Raw genomic sequence first — 19913 nt, 5'->3', positions numbered from 1 at the left:
GGGGCAGGAACAAGAAGGGTGACAGGAGCAGCAGGAGCAGCGTGGAGCATGTGCTGAGCCCAGGGCCAGCGGTTGTGTTGTGCTGCTTGCTGGCTGCTAGCAGTTCCAGGTGGGACATGGATTGTGACATGACCATTGAGCTAGAGAGCCTTTGGTTCCATGCTTAGCAACATTCCCCCAGAGCATGGTGCTCAGAGCTCTGTTCCCAAGGATGGAGCATCCACAGCCTGGGCCAGTGCCTCAGCACCCTCAGTGGCAAAGAGCAGCTTCCTTAGATCCAGCTTCAATCAGCCTCCTGCAGCTGAAAGCCGTCCCCCCTTGTCCTGTTGCCACAGGCCCTGTGGAACACTCTGTCCCAGTCTTTCTTGTGGCACCCTTGCAGTGCTGCAGAGCTGCAGTGAGGCCTCCCCAGGGTCTCCTCTTTCCAGGCTGAGCATCCCCAGCCCCACGTGGACAGCAGGCAGTGTGATCAGGGGGAGTCCAGGCTGGAGTCAAATGGCATCAGGAACTGAGAGATGGAAGCTTTAGGCCCAGCTTTGCCTCTAAATGTACAAAATTAATAAGAGTGGAGGGCAAGATGGTGGGACACTGGTTCTGCTCTAATTGGTGAATATAGTCTCTGTTTTTTCCTTTTTTTCTGTCATGCTGATGCAGGTTTGGCTGTTTGAAAGGAAGCTTGGCACAATATCCATTGTCTTCTCCATTTGTGAAACACCGAGCAGAGTCTGGGCAAGCTGATGTTGCAGAGCAAAACCTGCCAATGTACTGGTGATCCTGAGCCTGGAGGATTCCATTAAACCCAGCCAAAAGTAATTTCTGGAAAGTCAAGCCTGGTGTACATTCTCTTAAATTTGGCTTTGCCAACTTCACCTGAGTCTTATGAAAAAGCAAACAAAAAACTCAAACCAAAACAGACAAAACCCAGAAGCAAACAAACCCACGCAAACCAATCAAACAAATAGATTTAAAAAATCCAAATAAAACCAAAGGGAATGAGGAGTTAGGATTAGTTTTTAAGTTCATCACAGCAGGCAAGTGGCTGCTTTCCACGGGATCACCATAAAAAGCCACAGATAACAGCTGCTCCAAAATACACCCAACGGGAGAACCATCAAAGTGATACATAGCAACTCTGGGGGCAGCTCCCCATGAAGGTGAGGGATGAGCACACAGTGGTACAGCTCCAGCCTTCCCCAGCCTCCAGGCTGCTCTTTGCTCCTGATGTAAGAGCCTTGCAGGACTGTGGCCCCTCTCAGTGCATTCTAAATCATTCCCACAGCTCTCACTTGAGCCACTGGCATGTCCAGAGCGAGATGCAGGCACAATCCTACTGCCTGCTGAGCCTCCCTGGGAGATCCTGAGCATCTTCCTGCCTAGAGCCACAAAAGAGCTCAGGCTCTCCCTGAACTGGGTTTTCAGGGGAGCTTTCCATGTCCCTGCGAGATGTGTTCATCGTTCATCAGGCTGTGCCCAGCCTGGATCAGGGCAGGTTGGATGCCACATGGGATCCATCCTTTGCCCTGCCATGTGATCCTCCATGCAGTGGGGATAAAAAGCCAAGCACTGGGGAACCCCAGATGCTGCAGCAGTGATATTTTTGGGAGAAACACGGAGCTGTGCATGGCCAGCTTGAAGTCTGCACTGGTGTGAGCACCAGGCCTGCCATGCTGAGCCCAGGGCCACAAGCAGTGCTCACCCTGGCTGAGACACTGAGTCCCAACATGGGATCCCATGGGACAGGGCACGCTGGGATTTGCCCCTGCAGCTACCCAGTGTGTCCAGAGAGACTGCAAGGAGACAGTGACCTCTGTCAGCGGAACCCTCTGAGTGGGACAACCACTGCTGGGGTGGCTGTGCAAGCTCCTCCATGAACCTCCAGCCCTGGGAACCTGGAGCAAGTGGAAACCACAACTTGGCCAATACTGCCTGTGCCTGAAGCAAATGGAAAGAGAACTGGGGTGGGAAAAATCACGGTTGTTTATTTACAGAAGAACAGCGATGAAAACACAGAACACATCTAGATTTGTAAGAATATTTGTAATAACAACAATTTATAGAAAGTATATACCTAAGAACATATCTAACAACAGTATTTGAAATGTATTTACAGAAGCAAAAACAAAGCCCTAAACCCTATATCCTAAAGGCAACAACAAACTCTAAAAACTATGTACAAAAGGGTGCCATCTCTGTCCGGGATTTCCATCACTCCAGGAAGAAAAGCAGGTGCCATGGTCACTGCAGTCAGGCACAGAGGGCTCTTCCGTGTGTCCCCAGGCTGGCACAGGGGGACTCTGCTGCCAGAGCTGAGGCTGGCTGGGTCTGGGGGCTGGGCCCCAGGCACTGCCATGGGGCTTGTGTGGCCCAAAGCAAGCACAGGACAGGCTGGGCATGGCCACCAGAATCCAATGCACTGGGTACCATGGGCCTGAGCAGAGACCACCCAGCCCAGCCCCGCCCCAGCACGGCTGCAGGGAACCCACTCTGCCTGTGGGGACCACATGCCTGTCCTTCTGCTGGCATCGCCCTTCATCCCAGGACCATGGCCTCCTCTTCATCTTTTTCATCTATGTCCATGTCCTCGGTGTACTCTTCCATGTCCACATCCATTTCCTCTTCCACATCCACATCCACCTCCATCTCTTCCTCTCCAGTCTGTCCTCCATCCACCTCCATCTCCTCCTCCTTATCAATTGGTGTGTCCACCTCCATCTCTTCCTCTCCCGTCTTTTCTCCCTCCACTTCCATCTCCTCCTCTCTATCAGATTGCGTGTCCACCAAGATCTTATCCTCTCTGCTTTCCACGGCCTGCAGAGGTAGCAAAATCTCAGAGTGGAGTCCCTGTCCCACCCCATCCCCCCAGAACTCCAGCCCACCCGGGCAGCTGGGGGGATCCACCTCCATGGAATGGCACCGTACCTTCCTCAGGACAAATGTGAGCATCCTGCAGGGATGGATGACACAATCCAGGCCTTAGGCAGCTTTGGAGACTGAAGAGATGAGGTATCGGGTCAGGAACAAGAAGGGTGACAGGAGCAGCAGGAGCAGCGTGCAGCGTGTGCTGAGCCCAGGGCCAGCGGTTGTGTTGTGCTGCTTGCTGGCTGCTGGCAGTTCTAGATGGGACATGGATTGTGACATGACCATTCAGCTAGAGAGCCTTTGGTTCCATGCTTAGCAACATTCCCCCAGAGCATGGTGCTCAGAGCCCTGTTCCCAAGGATGGGGCATCCACAGCCTGGGCCACTGCCTCAGCACCCTCAGTGGCAAAGAGCAGCTTCCTTAGATCCAGCTTCAATCAGCCTCCTGCAGCTGAAAGCCGTCCCCCCTTGTCCTGTTGCCACAGGCCCTGTGCAACACTCTGTCCCAGTCTTTCTTGTGGCACCCTTGCAGTGCTGCAGAGCTGCAGTGAGGCCTCCCCAGGGTCTCCTCTTTGCAGGCTGAGCATCCCCAGCCCCACGTGGGCAGCAGGCAGTGTGATCAGGGGGAGTCCAGGCTGGAGTCAAATGGCATCAGGAACTGAGAGATGGAAGCTTTAGGCCCAGCTTTGCCTCTAAATGTACAAAATTAATAAGAGTGGAGGGCAAGATGGTGGGACACTGGTTCTGCTCTAATTGGTGAATATAGTTTCTGTTTTTTTCTTTTTTTCTGTCCTGCTGATGCAGGTTTGGCTGTTTGAAAGGAAGCTTGGCACAATATCCATTGTCTTCTCCATTTGTGAAACACCGAGCAGAGTCTGGGCAAGCTGATGTTGCAGAGCAAAACCTGCCAATGTACTGGTGATCCTGAGCCTGGAGGATTCCATTAAACCCAGCCAAAAGTAATTTCTGGAAAGTCAAGCCTGGTGTACATTTTCTTGAGTTTGGCTATGCCAACTTCACCTGAGTCTTATAATAAAGCAAACAAAAAACTCAAATCAAAACCGACAAAACCCAGAAGCAAACAAACCCACGCAAACCAATCAAACAAATAGATTTAAAAAATCCAAATAAAACCAAAGGGAATGAGGAGTTAGGATTAGTTTTGAGTTCATCACAGCAGGCAGGTGGCTGCTTTCCACGGGATCACCATAAAAAGCCACAGATAACAGCTGCTCCAAAATACACCCAACGGGAGAACCATCAAAGTGATACATAGCAACTCTGGGGGCAGCTGCCCTTGAAGGTGAGGGATGAGCACACAGTGGTACAGCTCCAGCCTTCCCCAGCCTCCAGGCTGCTCTTTGCTCCTGATGTAAGAGCCTTGCAGGACTGTGGCCCCTCTCAGTGCATTCTAAATCATTCCCACAGCTCTCACTTGAGCCACTGGCATGTCCAGAGCGAGATCCAGGCACAATCCTACTGCCTGCTGAGCCTCCCTGGGAGATCCTGAGCATCTTCCTGCCTAGAGCCACAAAAGAGCTCAAGCTCTGCCTGAACTGGGTTTTCAGGGGAGGTTTCCATATCCCTGCGAGATGTGTTCATCGTTCATCAGGCTGTGCCCAGCCTGGATCAGGGCAGCTTGGATGCCACATGGGATCCATCCTTTGCCCTGCCATGTGATCCTCCATGCAGTGGGGATAAAAAGCCAAGCACTGGGGAACCCCAGGTGCTGCAGCAGTGATATTTTTGGGAGAAACACGGAGCTGTGCATGGCCAGCTTGAGGTCTGCACTGGTGTGAGCACCAGGCCTGCCATGCTGAGCCCAGGGCCACAAGCAGTGCTCACCCGGGCTGGGACACTGAGTCCCAGCATGGGATCCCATGGGACAGGGCACGCTGGGATTTGCCCCTGCAGCTCCCCAGTGTGTCCAGAGAGACTGCAAGGAGACAGTGACCTCTGTCAGCGGGACCCTCTGTGTGGGACAACCACTGCTGGGGTGGCTGTGCCAGCTCCCCCATGAACCTCCAGCCCTGGGAACCTGGAGCAAGTGGAAACCACAACTTGGCCAATACTGCCTGTGCCTGAAGCAAATGGAAAGAGAACTGGGGTGGGAAAAATCACGGTTGTTTATTTACAGAAGAACAGCGATGAAAATACAGAACACATTTAGATTTGTAAGAATATTTGTAATAACAACAGTTTATAGAAGGTATATACCTAAGAACATATCTAACAACAATATCTGAAATGTATTTACAGAAGACAAAACAACGCCCTAAAACCTATATCCTAAAGGCAACAACAAACTGTAAAAACTATGTACAAAAGGGTGCCATCTCTGTCCGTGATCTCCATCACTCCAGGAAGAAAAGCAGGTGCCATGGTCACTGCAGTCAGGCACAGAGAGGTCTTCTGTGTGTCCCAAGGCTAGCACAGCAGGACTCAGCTGCCAGAGCTGAGGCTGGCTGGGTCTGGGGGCTGGGCCTTAGGCACTGGGATGGGGCTTGTGTGGCCCAAAGCAAGCACAGGACAGGCTGGGCATGGCCACCAGAACCCAATGCACTGGGTACCACGGGCCTGAGCAGAGACCACCCAGCCCAGCCCCGCCCCAGCCTGGCTGCAGGGAACCCACTCTGCCTGTGGGGACCACATGCCTGTCCTGCTGCTGGCATTGGTCTTCATCCCAGGACCATGGCCTCCTCTTCATCTTTTTCATCTATGTCCATGTCCTCGGTGTACTCTTCCATGTCCAAGTCCATCTCCTCTTCCACATCCACATCCACCTCCATCTCTTCCTCTCCAGTCTGCTCTCCATCCACCTCCATCTCCTCCTCCGTATCAATTGGGGTGTCCACCTCCATCTCTTCCTCTCCTGTCTTTTCTCCGTCCACTTCCATCTTTTCCTCTCTATCAGCCTGTGTGTCCACCTCCATCTTGTCCTCTCTGCCTGCCACAGCCTGCAGAGGTAGCAAAACCTCAGAGTGGGGTCCCTGTCCCACCCCATCCGCCGAGAACTCCAGCCCACACCCGGGCAGCTGGGGGGATCCACCTCCATGGAATGGCACCGTACCTTCCTCAGGACAAATGCCAGCATCCTGCAGGGATGGATGGCACAATCCAGGCCTTAGGCAGCTTTGGAGACTGGAGAGTTGAGCTATCTGGGCAGGAACAAGAAGGGTGACAGGAGCAGCAGGAGCAGCGTGCAGCGTGTGCTGAGCCCAGGGCCAGCGGTTGTGTTGTGCTGCTTGCTGGCTGCTGGCAGTTCCAGATGGGACATGGATTGTGACATGACCATTGAGCTAGAGAGCCTTTGGTTCCATGCTTAGCAACGTTCCCCCAGAGCATGGTGCTCAGAGCCCTGTTCCCAAGGATGGGGCATCCACAGCCTGGGCCACTGCCTCAGCAGCCTCAGTGGCAAAGAGCAGCTTCCTTAGATCCAGCTTCAATCAGCCTCCTGCAGCTGAAAGCCGTCCCCCCTTGTCCTGTTGCCACAGGCCCTGTGGAACACTCTGTCCCAGTCTTTCTTGTGGCACCCTTGCAGTGCTGCAGAGCTGCAGTGAGGCCTCCCCAGGGTCTCCTCTTTCCAGGCTGAGCATCCCCAGCCCCACGTGGACAGCAGGCAGTGTGATCAGGGGGAGTCCAGGCTGGAGTCAAATGGCATCAGGAACTGAGAGATGGAAGCTTTAGGCCCAGCTTTGCCTCTAAATGTACAAAATTAATAACAGTGGAGGGCAAGATGGTGGGACACTGGTTCTGCTCTAATTGGTGAATATAGTCTCTGGTTTTTTCTTTTTTTCTGTCATGCTGATGCAGGTTTGGCTGTTTGAAAGGAAGCTTGGCACAATATCCACTGTCTTCTCCATTTGTGAGACACCGAGCAGAGTCTGGGCAAGCTGATGTTGCAGAGCAAAACCTGCCAATGTACTGGTGATCCTGAGCCTGGAGGATTCAATTAAACCCAGCCAAAAGTAATTTCTGGAAAGTCAAGCCTGGTGTACATTTTCTTGAGTTTGGCTATGCCAACTTCACCTGAGTCTTATGAAAAAGCAAACAGAAAACTCAAACCAAAACAGACAAAACCCAAAAGCAAACAAACCCACGCAAACCAATCAAACACAGAGACTAAAATAGCCCAGATGAAACCAAAGGGAATGAGGAATTAGTATTAGTTTTGAGTTCATCACGGCAGGCAAATGGCTGCTTTCCACAGGATCACCATAAAAAAACACAGATAACAGCTGCTCCAAAATACACCCAACGGGAGAACCATCAAAGTCATACTTAGCAACTCTGGGGGCAGCTCCCCATGAAGGTGAGGGATGAGTACACAGTGGTACAGCTCCAGCCTTCCCCAGCCTCCAGGCTGCCCTTTGCTCCTGATGTAAGAGCCGTGCAGGACTGTGGCCCCTCTCAGTGCATTCTAAATCATTCCCACAGCTCTCACTTGAGCCCCTGGCATTTCCAGAGCGAGATGCAGGCACAATCCTACTGCCTGCTGAGCCTCTCTGGGAGATCCTCAGCATCTTCCTGCCTAGAGCCACAAAAGAGCTCAGGCTCTCCCTGAACTGGGTTTTCAGGGGAAGTTTCCATGTCCCTGCGAGATGTGTTCATCGTTCATCAGGCTGTGCCCAGCCTGGATCAGGGCAGGTTGGATGCCACATGGGATCCATCCTTTGTCCTGCCATGTGATCCTCCATGCAGTGGGGATAAAAAGCCAAGCACTGGGGAACCCCCAGGTGCTGCAGCAGTGATATTTTTGGGAGAAACACGGAGCTGTGCATGGCCAGCTTGAAGTCTGCACTGGCGTGAGCACCAGGCCTGCCATGCTGAGCCCAGGGCCACAAGCAGTGCTCACCCTGGCTGGGACATTGAGTCCCAACATGGGATCCCATGGGACAGGGCACGCTGGGATTTGCCCCTGCAGCTCCCCAGTGTGTCCAGAGAGACTGCAAGGAGACAGTGACCTCTGTCAGCGGGACCCTCTGAGTGGGACAACCACTCCTGGGGTGGCTGTGCCAGCTCCCCCATGAACCTCCAGCCCTGGGAACCTGGAGCAAGTGCAACCGCAACTTGGCCAATACTGCCTGTGCCCGAAGCAAATGGAAAGAGAACTGGGGTGGGAAAAATCACGGTTGTTTATTTACAGAAGAACAGCAATGAAAACACAGAACACATCTAGATTTGTAAGAATATTTGTAATAACAACAGTTTATAGAAGGTATATACCTAAGAACATATCTAACAACAATATCTGAAATGTATTTACAGAAGACAAAACAACGCCCTAAAACCTATATCCTAAAGGCAACAACAAACTGTAAAAACTATGTACAAAAGGGTGCCATCTCTGTCCGTGATCTCCATCACTCCAGGAAGAAAAGCAGGTGCCATGGTCACTGCAGTCAGGCACAGAGGGCTCTTCCGTGTGTCCCAAGGCTAGCACAGCAGGACTCAGCTGCCAGAGCTGAGGCTGGCTGGGTCTGGGGGCTGGGCCTTAGGCACTGGGATGGGGCTTGTGTGGCCCAAAGCAAGCACAGGGCAGGCTGGGCATGGCCACCAGAACCCAATGCACTGGGTACCACGGGCCTGAGCAGAGACCACCCAGACCAGCCCCGCCCCAGCCTGGCTGCAGGGAACCCACTCTGCCTGTGGGGACCACATGCCTGTCCTGCTGCTGGCATTGGTCTTCATCCCAGGACCATGGCCTCCTCTTCATCTTTTTCATCTATGTCCATGTCCTCGGTGTACTCTTCCATGTCCAAGTCCATCTCCTCTTCCACATCCACATCCACCTCCATCTCTTCCTCTCCAGTCTGCTCTCCATCCACCTCCATCTCCTCCTCCGTATCAATTGGGGTGTCCACCTCCATCTCTTCCTCTCCTGTCTTTTCTCCGTCCACTTCCATCTTTTCCTCTCTATCAGCCTGTGTGTCCACCTCCATCTTGTCCTCTCTGCCTGCCACAGCCTGCAGAGGTAGCAAAACCTCAGAGTGGGGTCCCTGTCCCACCCCATCCGCCGAGAACTCCAGCCCACACCCGGGCAGCTGGGGGGATCCACCTCCATGGAATGGCACCGTACCTTCCTCAGGACAAATGCCAGCATCCTGCAGGGATGGATGGCACAATCCAGGCCTTAGGCAGCTTTGGAGACTGGAGAGTTGAGCTATCTGGGCAGGAACAAGAAGGGTGACAGGAGCAGCAGGAGCAGCGTGCAGCGTGTGCTGAGCCCAGGGCCAGCGGTTGTGTTGTGCTGCTTGCTGGGTGCTGGCAGTTCCAGATGGGACATGGATTGTGACATGTCCATTGAGCTAGAGAGCCTTTGGTTCCATGCTTAGCAACGTTCCCCCAGAGCATGGTGCTCAGAGCCCTGTTCCCAAGGATGGAGCATCCACAGCCTGGGCCAGTGCCTCAGCACCCTCAGTGGCAAAGAGCAGCTTCCTCAGATCCAGCTTCAATCAGCCTCCTGCAGCTGAAAGCCGTCCCCCCTTGTCCTGTTGCCACAGGCCCTGTGGAACACTCTGTCCCAGTCTTTCTTGTGGCACCCTTGCAGTGCTGCAGAGCTGCAGTGAGGCCTCCCCAGGGTCTCCTCTTTCCAGGCTGAGCATCCCCAGCCCCACGTGGACAGCAGGCAGTGTGATCAGGGGGAGTCCAGGCTGGAGTCAAATGGCATCAGGAATGGAGAAATGGAAGCTTTAGGCCCAGCTTTGCCTCTCAATGTACAAAATTAATAACAGTGGAGGTCAAAACAGTGGGACACTGGTTCTGCACTAATTGGTGAATATAGTCTCTGTTTTTTTCTTTTTTTCTCTCATGCAGTTGCAGTTTTGGCTGTTTGAGAGGAAGCTTGGCACAATATCCATTGTCTTCTCCATTTGTGAAACACCGAGCAGAGTCTGGGCAGACTGATGTTGCAGAGCAAAACCTGCCAAAGTACTGGTGATCCTGAGCCTGGAGGTTTCCATTAAACCCAGCCAAAAGTAATTTCTGGAAAGTCAAGCCTGGTGTACATTCTCTTAAATTTGGCTTTGCCAACTTCACCTGAGTCTTATGAAAAAGCAAACAAAAAACTCAAACCAAAACAGACAAAACCCAGAAACAAACAAACCCACGCAAACCAATCAAACAAATAGATTTAAAAAGCCAAATAAAACCAAAGGGAATGAGGTATTAGTATTAGTTTTGAGTTCATCACAGCAGGCAAGTGGCTGCTTTCCACGGGATCACCGTAAAAAGCCACAGATAACAGCTGCTCCAAAATACACCCAACAGGAGAACCATCAAAGTCATACTTAGCAACTCTGGGGGCAGCTCCCCATGAAGGTGAGGGATGAGCACACAGTGGTACAGCTCCAGCCTTCCCCAGCCTCCAGGCTGCTCTTTGCTCCTGATGTAAGAGCTGTGCAGGACTGTGGCCCCTCTCAGTGCATTCTAAATCATTCCCACAGCTCTCACTTGAGCCACTGGCATTTCCAGAGTGAGATGCAGGCACAATCCTACTGCCTGCTGAGCCTCTCTGGGAGATCCTCAGCATCTTCCTGCCTAGAGCCACAAAAGAGCTCAGGCTCTCCCTGAACTGGGTTTTCAGGGGACGTTTCCATATCCCTGCGAGATGTGTTCATCGTTCATCAGGCTGTGCCCAGCCTGGATCAGGGCAGCTTGGATGCCACATGGGATCCATCCTTTGCCCTGCCATGTGATCCTCCATGCAGTGGGGATAAAAAGCCCAGCACTGGGGAATCCCAGGTGCTGCAGCAGTGATATTTTTGGGAGAAACACGGAGCTGTGCATGGCCAGCTTGAAGTCTGCACGGGTGTGAGCACCAGGCCTGCCATGCTGAGCCCAGGGCCACAAGCAGTGCTCACCCGGGATGGGACATTGAGTCCCAGCATGGGATCCCATGGGACAGGGCACGCTGGGATTTGCCCCTGCAGCTACCCAGTGTGTCCAGAGAGACTGCAAGGAGACAGTGACCTCTGTCAGCGGGACCCTCTGAGTGGGACAACCAGTCCTGGGGTGGCTGTGCCAGCTCCTCCATGAACCTCCAGCCCTGGGAACCTGGAGCAAGTGGAAACCGCAACTTGGCCAATACAGCCTGTGCCTGAAGCAAATGGAAAGAGAACTGGGGTGGGAAAAATCACGGTTGTTTATTTACAGAAGAACAGCAATGAAGACACAGAACACATTTAGATTTGTAAGAATATTTGTAATAACAACAGTTTATAGAAGGTATATACCTAAGAACATATCTAACAACAATATCTGAAATGTATTTACAGAAGACAAAACAAAGCCCTAAAACCTATATCCTAAAGTCAACAACAAACTCTAAAAACTATGTACAAAAGGGTGCCATCTCTGTCCGGGATCTCCATCAGTCAGGAAGAAAAGCAGGTGCCATGGTCACTCCAGTCAGGCACAGAGGGCTCTTCCGTGTGTCCCCAGGCTGGCACAGTGGGACTCTGCTGCCAGAGCTGAGGCTGGCTGGGTCTGGGGGCTGGGCCCCAGGCACTGCCATGGGGCTTGTGTGGCCCAAAGCAAGCACAGGACAGGCTGGGCATGGCCACCAGAACCCAATGCACTGGGTACCACGGGCCTGAGCAGAGACCACCCAGCCCAGCCCCGCCCCAGCCTGGCTGCAGGGAACCCACTCTGCCTGTGGGGACCACATGCCTGTCCTGCTGCTGGCATTGGTCTTCATCCCAGGACCATGGCCTCCTCTTCATCTTTTTCATCTATGTCCATGTCCTCGGTGTACTCTTCCATGTCCACGTCCATCTCCTCTTCCACATCCACAACCACATACAACTCCATCTCTTCCTCTCCAGTCTGTTCTCCATCCACTTCCATCTCCTCCTCCGTATCAACTGGGGTGCCCACCTCCATCTCTTCCTCTCCTGTATTTTCTCCCTCCACTTCCATCTCCTCCTCTCTATCAGCCTGTGTGTCCACCTCCATCTTGTCCTCTCTGCCTGCCACAGCCTGCAGAGGTAGCAAAACCTCAGAGTGGGGTCCCTGTCCCACCCCATCCCCCCAGAACTCCAGCCCACCCGGGCAGCTGGGGGGATCCACCTCCTTGGAATGGCACCGTACCTTCCTCAGGACAAATGTCAGCATCCTGCAGGGATGGATGGCACAATCCAGGCCTTAGGCAGCTTTGGAGACTGATGAGATGAGGTTTCGGGGCAGGAAAAAGAAGGGTGACAGGAGCAGCAGGAGCAGCGTGCAGCGTGTGCTGAGCCCAGGGCCAGCGGTTGTGTTGTGCTGCTTGCTGGCTGCTGGCAGTTCCAGATGGGACATGGATTGTGACATGACCATTGAGCTAGAGAGCCTTTGGTTCCATGCTTAGCAACGTTCCCCCAGAGCATGGTGCTCAGAGCCCTGTTCCCAAGGATGGGGCATCCACAGCCTGGGCCAGCGCCTCAGCACCCTCAGTGGCAAAGAGCAGCTTCCTCAGATCCAACTTCAATCAGCCTCCTGCAGCTGAAAGCCGTCCCCCCCTTGTCCTGTTGCCACAGGCCCTGTGCAACACTCTGTCCCAGTCTTTCTTGTGGCACCCTTGCAGTGCTGCAGAGCTGCAGTGAGGCCTCCCCAGGGTCTCCTCTTTCCAGGCTGAGCATCCCCAGCGCCACGTGGACAGCAGGCAGTGTGATCAGGGGGAGTCCAGGCTGGAGTCAAATGGCATCAGGAACGGAGAGATGGAAGCTTTAGGCCCAGGTTTGCCTCTAAATGTTCAAAATTAATAACAGTGGAGGGCAAGATGGTGGGACACTGGTTCTGCACTAATTGGTGAATATAGTCTCTGTTTTTTTCTTTTTTTCTCTCATGCTGATGCCGGTTTGGCTGTTTGAAAGGAAGCTTGGCACAATATCCATTGTCTTCTCCATTGGTGAAACACCGAGCAGAGTCTGGGCAAGCTGATGTTGCAGAGCAAAACCTGCCAATGTACTGGTGATCCTGAGCCTGGAGGATTCAATTAAACCCAGCCAAAAGTAATTTCTGGAAAGTCAAGCCTGGTGTACATTTTCTTGAGTTTGGCTATGCCAACTTCACCTGAGTCTTATGAAAAAGCAAACAGAAAACTCAAACCAAAACAGGCCAAACCCAGAAGCAAACAAACCCACGCAAAGCAATCAAACACAGAGACTAAAATAGCCCAGATAAAACCAAAGGGAATGAGGAATTAGTATTAGTTTTGAGTTCATCACAGCAGGCAAGTGGCTGCTTTCCACGGGATCACCATAAAAAAACACAGATAACAGCTGCTCCAAAATACACCCAATGGGAGAACCATCAAAGTGATACATAGCAACTCTGGGGGCAGCTCCCCATGAAGGTGAGGGATGAGCACACAGTGGAACAGCTCCAGCCTTCCCCTGCCTCCAGGCTGCTCTTTGCTCCTGATGTAAGAGCCTTGCAGGACTGTGGCCCCTCTCAGTGCATTCTAAATCATTCCCACAGCTCTCACTTGAGCCACTGGCATGTCCAGAGCGAGATGCAGGCACAATCCTACTGCCTGCTGAGCCTCTCTGGGAGATCCTCAGCATCTTCCTGCCTAGAGCCACAGAAGAGCTCAGGCTCTCCCTGAACTGGGTTTTCAGGGGACGTTTCCATATCCCTGCGAGATGTGTTCATCGTTCATCAGGCTGTGCCCAGCCTGGATCAGGGCAGCTTGGATGCCACATGGGATCCATCCTTTGCCCTTCCATGTGATCCTCCATGCAGTGGGGATAAAAAGCCCAGCACTGGGGAACCCCCAGGTGCTGCAGCAGTGATACTTTTGGGAGAAACACGGAGCTGTGCATGGCCAGCTTGAAGTCTGCACGGGTGTGAGCACCAGCCTGCCATGCTGAGCCCAGGGCCACAAGCAGTGCTCACCCGGGATGGGACATTGAGTCCCAACATGGGATCCCATGGGACAGGGCACGCTGGGATTTGCCCCTGCAGCTCCCCAGTGTGTCCAGAAAGACTGCAAGGAGACAGTGACCTCTGTCAGCGGGACCCTCTGAGTGGGACAACCACTCCTGGGGTGGCTGTGCCAGCTCCTCCATGAACCTCCAGCCCTGGGAACCTGGAGCAAGTGGAAACCGCAACTTGGCCAATACAGCCTGTGCCTGAAGCAAATGGAAAGAGAACTGGGGTGGGAAAAATCACGGTTGTTTATTTACAGAAGAACAGCAATGAAAACACAGAACACATCTAGATTTGTAAGAATATTTGTAATAACAACAGTTTATAGAAGGTATATACCTAAGAACATATCTAACAACAATATCTGAAATGTATTTACAGAAGAAAAAACAAAGCCCTAAAACCTATATCCTAAAGTCAACAACAAACTGTAAAAACTATGTACAAAAGGGTGGCATCTCTGTCCGGGATCTCCATCAGTCAGGAAGAAAAGCAGGTGCCATGGTCACTGCAGTCAGGCACAGAGGGCTCTTCCGTGTGTCCCCAGGCTGGCACAGCGGGACTCTGCTGCCAGAGCTGAGGCTGGCTGGGTCTGGGGGCTGGGCCCCAGGCACTGGCATGGGGCTTGTGTGGCCCAAAGCAAGCACAGGACAGGCTGGGCATGGCCACCAGAATCCAATGCACTGGGTACCACGTGCCTGAGCAGAGACCACCCAGCCCAGCCCCGCCCCAGCCTGGCTGCAGGGAACCCACTCTGCCTGTGGGGACCACATGCCTGTCCTGCTGCTGGCATCGCTCTTCATCCCAGGACCATGGCCTCCTCTTCATCTTTTTCATCTATGTCCATGTCCTCGGTGTACTCTTCCATGTCCACGTCCATTTTCTCTTCCACATCCACATCCACCTCCATCTCTTCCTCTCCAGTCTGCTCTCCATCCACCTCCATCTCCTCCTCCGTATCAATTTCTGTGTCCACCTCCATCTCTTCCTCTCCTGTCTTCTCTCCCTCCACTTCCATCTTCTCCTCTCTATCAGTCTGTGTGTCCACCTCCATCTTGTCCTCTCTGCCTGCCACAGCCTGCAGAGGTAGCAAAACCTCAGAGTGGGGTCCCTGTCCCACCCCATCCCCCCAGAACTCCAGCCCACACCCGGGCAGCTGGGGGGATCCACCTCCATGGAATGGCACCGTACCTTCCTCAGGACAAATGTCAGCATCCTGCAGGGATGGATGACACAATCCAGGCCTTAGGCAGCTTTGGAGACTGATGAGATGAGGTGTCGGGGGCAGGAACAAGAAGGGTGACAGGAGCAGCAGGAGCAGCGTGCAGCGTGTGCTGAGCCCAGGGCCAGCGGTTGTGTTGTGCTGCTTGCTGGCTGCTGGCAGTTCCAGATGGGACATGGATTGTGACATGACCATTGAGCTAGAGAGCCTTTGGTTCCATGCTTAGCAACGTTCCCCCAGAGCATGGTGCTCAGAGCCCTGTTCCCAAGGATGGAGCATCCACAGCCTGGGCCAGTGCCTCAGCACCCTCAGTGGCAAAGAGCAGCTTCCTTAGATCCAGCTTCAATCAGCCTCCTGCAGCTGAAAGCCGTCCCCCCTTGTCCTGTTGCCACAGGCCCTGTGCAACACTCTGTCCCAGTCTTTCTTGTGGCACCCTTGCAGTGCTGCAGAGCTGCAGTGAGGCCTCCCCAGGGTCTCCTCTTTGCAGGCTGAGCATCCCCAGCGCCACGTGGACAGCAGGCAGTGTGATCTGGGGGAGTCCTGGCTGGAGTCAAATGGCATCAGGAATGGAGAGATGGAAGCTTTAGGCCCAGCTTTGCCTCTCAATGTACAAAATTAATAACAGTGGAGGGCAAGATGGTGGGACACTGGTTCTGCTCTAATTGGTGAATACAGTCTCTGTTTTTTTCTTTCTTTCTGTCATGCTGATGCAGGTTTGGCTGTTTGAAAGGAAGCTTGGCACAATATCCATTGTCTTCTCCATTTGTGAAACACCGAGCAGAGTCTGGGCAAGCTGATGTTGCAGAGCAAAACCTGCCAATGTACTGGTGATCCTGAGCCTGGAGGATTCCGTTAAACCCAGGCAAAAGTAATTTCTGGAAAGTCAAGCCTGGTGTACATTTTCTTGAGTTTGGCTATGCCAACTTCACCTGAGTCTTATAAAATAGCAAACAAAAAACTCAAACCAAAACAGACAAAACCCAGAAACAAACAAACCCACGCAAGCCAATCAAACAAATAGATTTTAAAAATCCAAATAAAACCAAAGGGAATGAGGAGTTAGGATTAGTTTTGAGTTCATCACAGCAGGCAAGTGGATGCTTTCCACGGGACCACCATAAAAAGCCACAGATATCAGCTGCTCCAAAATACACCCAACAGGAGAACCATAAAAGTGGTACATAGCATCTCTGGGGGCGGCTCCCCATGAAGGTGAGGGATGAGCACACAGTGGTACAGCTCCAGCCTTCCCCACCCTCCAGGCTGCTCTTTGCTCCTGATGTAAGAGCCTTGCAGGACTGTGGCCCTTCTCAGTGCATTCAAATCATTCGCACAGCTCTCAGTTGAGCCACTGGCATGTCCAGAGCGAGATGCAGGCACAATCCTACTGCCTGCTGAGCCTCTCTGGGAGATCCTGAGCATCTTCTTGCCTAGAGCCACAAAAGAGCTCAGGCTCTCCCTGAACTGGATGAAATACAGGAAATGTGGGGGTAGAGAAGAACATCAGGGATGCAATGGTTGGAAGGCTCATGGGTGGTAGACAGGGAAGGGACCAATAGGGAATGGCAGGGTTCCTTGTTAGGGACATAAACCAATGGAAAAACAGGGAAGGGAGAACTCACCAGAACTTGGACAGATAAGGGTAAAAGGGTAGGGAAGGCCAACGAGCCAATGGGGAGCACAGAACTGGGACAAATTGACACAGTGCTGCAGAGCAGCATGGGGAAGATTGTTTCCCCACGCTGAGCTGTGAGGAATGTCCAGAGCCTGAAGTGCATCTGTCCAGGGGATTGCCACTGTTCTTTCCCCAGTAAGCTCACAGGCCTCCACAAACACACACTGGAGATATCTGGGGCCGTTCATCATTTCTCTGCTCTCCAGCACCGAGGCAATGGACTCTGGCACACCTCTGAGCTCATGCCCGTGTCAACCGCCCCTGGCCATGGGGCTCCATGGAACTGCTCTCAGGAAACCCTCCAAGAGTTGGGAAATGCCCCAAAACTGCCTCAGGAATGTGAGATACCCCAGCATCTCTTCATTAATGGAGACTATTAAAAAACTCACCCAGTAATGGGCTCCCCCTATCTTAATCATCCCCAAATTTTTGCTGTCTCATTCCAGACCACAGACCACATCCCTAATCCCTCTCCGAACCCATCCCACTCCTCCTGGACATCATGATCCCTTCTCAAACTGTACCTCCCCCATTTCACACCTCCCAATCCCCATCCCACCCCACCCAATGCCCATCCTGATTTGCATCCTGCTTTTCCCAATCCCCTTGCAACCCAATTTCACTCTGAGAGGCAGTGGAATTGAGTAATTTTGGGGTGGGATTCAGTAGTTCTTAGTGGCACTGAGTGGTTTTCAGCTGACAGATCAGTCCCTCTCATTTTTTGGAGAGCCAAGAAATAAAGAAAACTAAACCAAATAGCCCCCAAACTCCCCCATATCCTCACACATATCTCCCGGAATCCAAGATTCCCCAAAACACAACTAAGATGTGAGGCTTTAGATGTGTTTGATGCATTTGTTAATTTAAACCCCAATTTTCTGTGTTTTGAATGGAGGAAGATAAAAGATAACTGGAGCAAAAATAAAAGGAACATCAGCCACTTCCCTCTGTGTATCACAGGGAATGTGGTCACCAGGGAGCTGATCAGGGTGGGTCCTCTGATGGGGATGGAGCTGGAGCAGTGCACGAAGCTCTTCCTGCAGGCGGGGTTCTCACAGGGCTTCCCTTACTGGTGCCTCTGCTGGTGCCGGTTAAAGAACGAGCGGTCTGAGAAGCTCTTCCCACACTGGGGACACTCGTAGGGCCTCTCCCCAGTGTGGATGCGCCGGTGCCTGACAAGGTTGGAGCTGTACTTGAAGCCCTTCCCACAGTCAGGGCAGAGGAAGGGCCTCTCATCCGTGTGAATCCGATGATGTACAAAGAGATTGGAGCTGGTATGAAACCTCTTCTGACAGTCGGGGCACTCGTAAGGCCTCTCCCCAGTGTGGATACGTTGGTGGGTGGCAAGGGCAGAGCTGCAGCTGAAGCCCTTCCCACACTCCCCACACTCGTAGGGCCATTCCCCGGTGTGGATCATCTGGTGGCGGATCAGGGTTTTGCTGTGCCTGAAGCTCTTCCCACACTCCAAGCACTTGTAGGGCTTCTCCCCACCATTATGGTGCCCAGTGACCAACAGCTCCAAACTCTGGCTGAAGCTCTGCCCACCTTCCTGGCCCAGAGTGGATCTTTCCTCCTCAGAGCAACCTGGTCTGGATTTGCAGCCCGTCCTCCTGTGGGATTTCCAGGGCTTTTCCTTCCCGTTGGATTCCTGCACCGTGGAGCCGCTCAAAACAGCCTCTTCCATGAGGTTCTGCTGCAGGGATTTTTCCTCCCTGCTCTCCATCCGCAGCTCCTGCTCTGGGAGAGGAAGGACAAGGAGAGAATGGGATTTGCCTCCGTGCCACAGGGAAGGGGAAGGAGATCTCCCCAGTGCATCCCCAGCAGGAGGGCACTGGCAGCGGGGCTGTCCTGCAGCTGGGGGCTGTGCTGGGTTGGGAGATGGAGCAGGAGAGAGGGGGAAAGGGGCACTGACTTCCTCCTTACCTGCCTCAGGGTCCCAGGGCATCTTCCTCTTCCTCACAACCTTCTCCTCCATCTGGCAAAAGTTTGGGTATGGAAAATCCTGTTTTGGGAGGAAAACAAGGGATGAGCACATTGAGTTTTGTACTGGTTTGAAGGTAAACCAGTGGGAGAGTCTAAGACAGAATGACAATTGAGTAAAAAATATAAGATTAAGGCAATGATACAGAAACACTGGTTTAATCTGACAGAGTCAGGATATAACCTGACACCTCGTTGCTCAGGGTGGTGGTAGCAGTCTGATGAAATGGTGGCTGCAGCCCTGTTGGAGTGATGATCGTGATTCTGCCAAAGCAGTGATCCTGTAGAAGGGTCTGGTCTTCCTCTGAAGGTCCAGTGATGCTTATGGAGCTCTTGTCCTCTGGGAATGCAGTAGGCAAGGTGGTTGTGGTGTTGCAAGGGTGAGATTATATCCAGGCAGGAATGCTTGGTTCCTCCCCCTGGGCGGAGCATCCCACAATGGGATGATGTAATTTTATCAGTCCTGCACTGACACTCAATGGCCCATTAAGAGAAGATGGCCCTGGAGGGCGTTATCAGGGCTGAGCCATGGAAGAGATAAAGAACACTGCTCCACCTGTTGATAACAGTTTATGGAGATGGTGACTGAAAACACTTTTGGTTACATCTGACACTGAAACCTGAAACAGTGAGGCAATCCCTGCTCGGGGTGGGGGGTGAACACCACCCCCCTTACCCAAACTGGCTCAGGTGTAAAACCCCCACCCTGGGAAGGCCACGCACACAGGGGATAATGTCACACTTGCCCTGCCCCAGGGGAGATCTCTGTCCCTGTCACCCCCTTGCTCTCTCCCCTTTTCTCTTTCTTGCCATCTCTCTCTCTACCTCACATTTACTGTTCAATACAATCCACTTTGGATTTGGTCTCCTTAGCACCTGAATTGGGGCAGAGGCATATCTCTAACAATTTTATTAACCAGATTGTGACATTATTTTTGCACAATGAGTTCAGGGCACTGTTGTCTGACCCCAAGTGCCTTTGACAACAGCATGGTTCTCTCCTCTGAGGAGTTTGTGGCTCTTTCTGGAGGAACTCTTGGAAACTTGGATGCAGCTTCCTCTGAGTGACTTTTGGGAGAACTTATGAGGAAAATGGCTGTTGTGGGTGGCCAGTGTAAAGAAAATATTTTGTTGTCCTTCCTTGAAAAGTTTGTTAAAACCACTGGAGGAAAGGGAACAAATGATACCAGAGAGACTGATAAGGATCATTCACCCCAAGGTGAGGAACACAAGGCTACTTAAATCCTATGAGAAGTTCAGCTCAGGTAGC

The 19913-nt window shown here is 52.5% G+C and overlaps 1 protein-coding gene across 1 annotated transcript in view; it reads right to left on the bottom strand.

Moving 5' to 3' along the window:
• Positions 1-17062: 17062 nt before the first annotated feature.
• Positions 17063-19913, bottom strand: part of LOC144248430 (uncharacterized) — a 402567-nt gene continuing 399716 nt past the window's right edge. The window contains exon 10 of the mRNA XM_085565449.1: positions 17063-18153. Coding sequence (XP_085421575.1) covers positions 17730-18153 — 424 coding nt within the window. The 3' untranslated portion in view covers positions 17063-17729. The remainder of the gene's footprint in view (positions 18154-19913) is intronic.

This window comes from Lonchura striata, chromosome 36, assembly GCF_050655825.1.
Source record: "Lonchura striata isolate lonStrDom1 chromosome 36, ASM5065582v1, whole genome shotgun sequence".
Lineage (NCBI taxonomy): Eukaryota > Metazoa > Chordata > Aves > Passeriformes > Estrildidae > Lonchura > Lonchura striata.
This window is presented reverse-complemented; position numbering and strand designations above follow the sequence as displayed.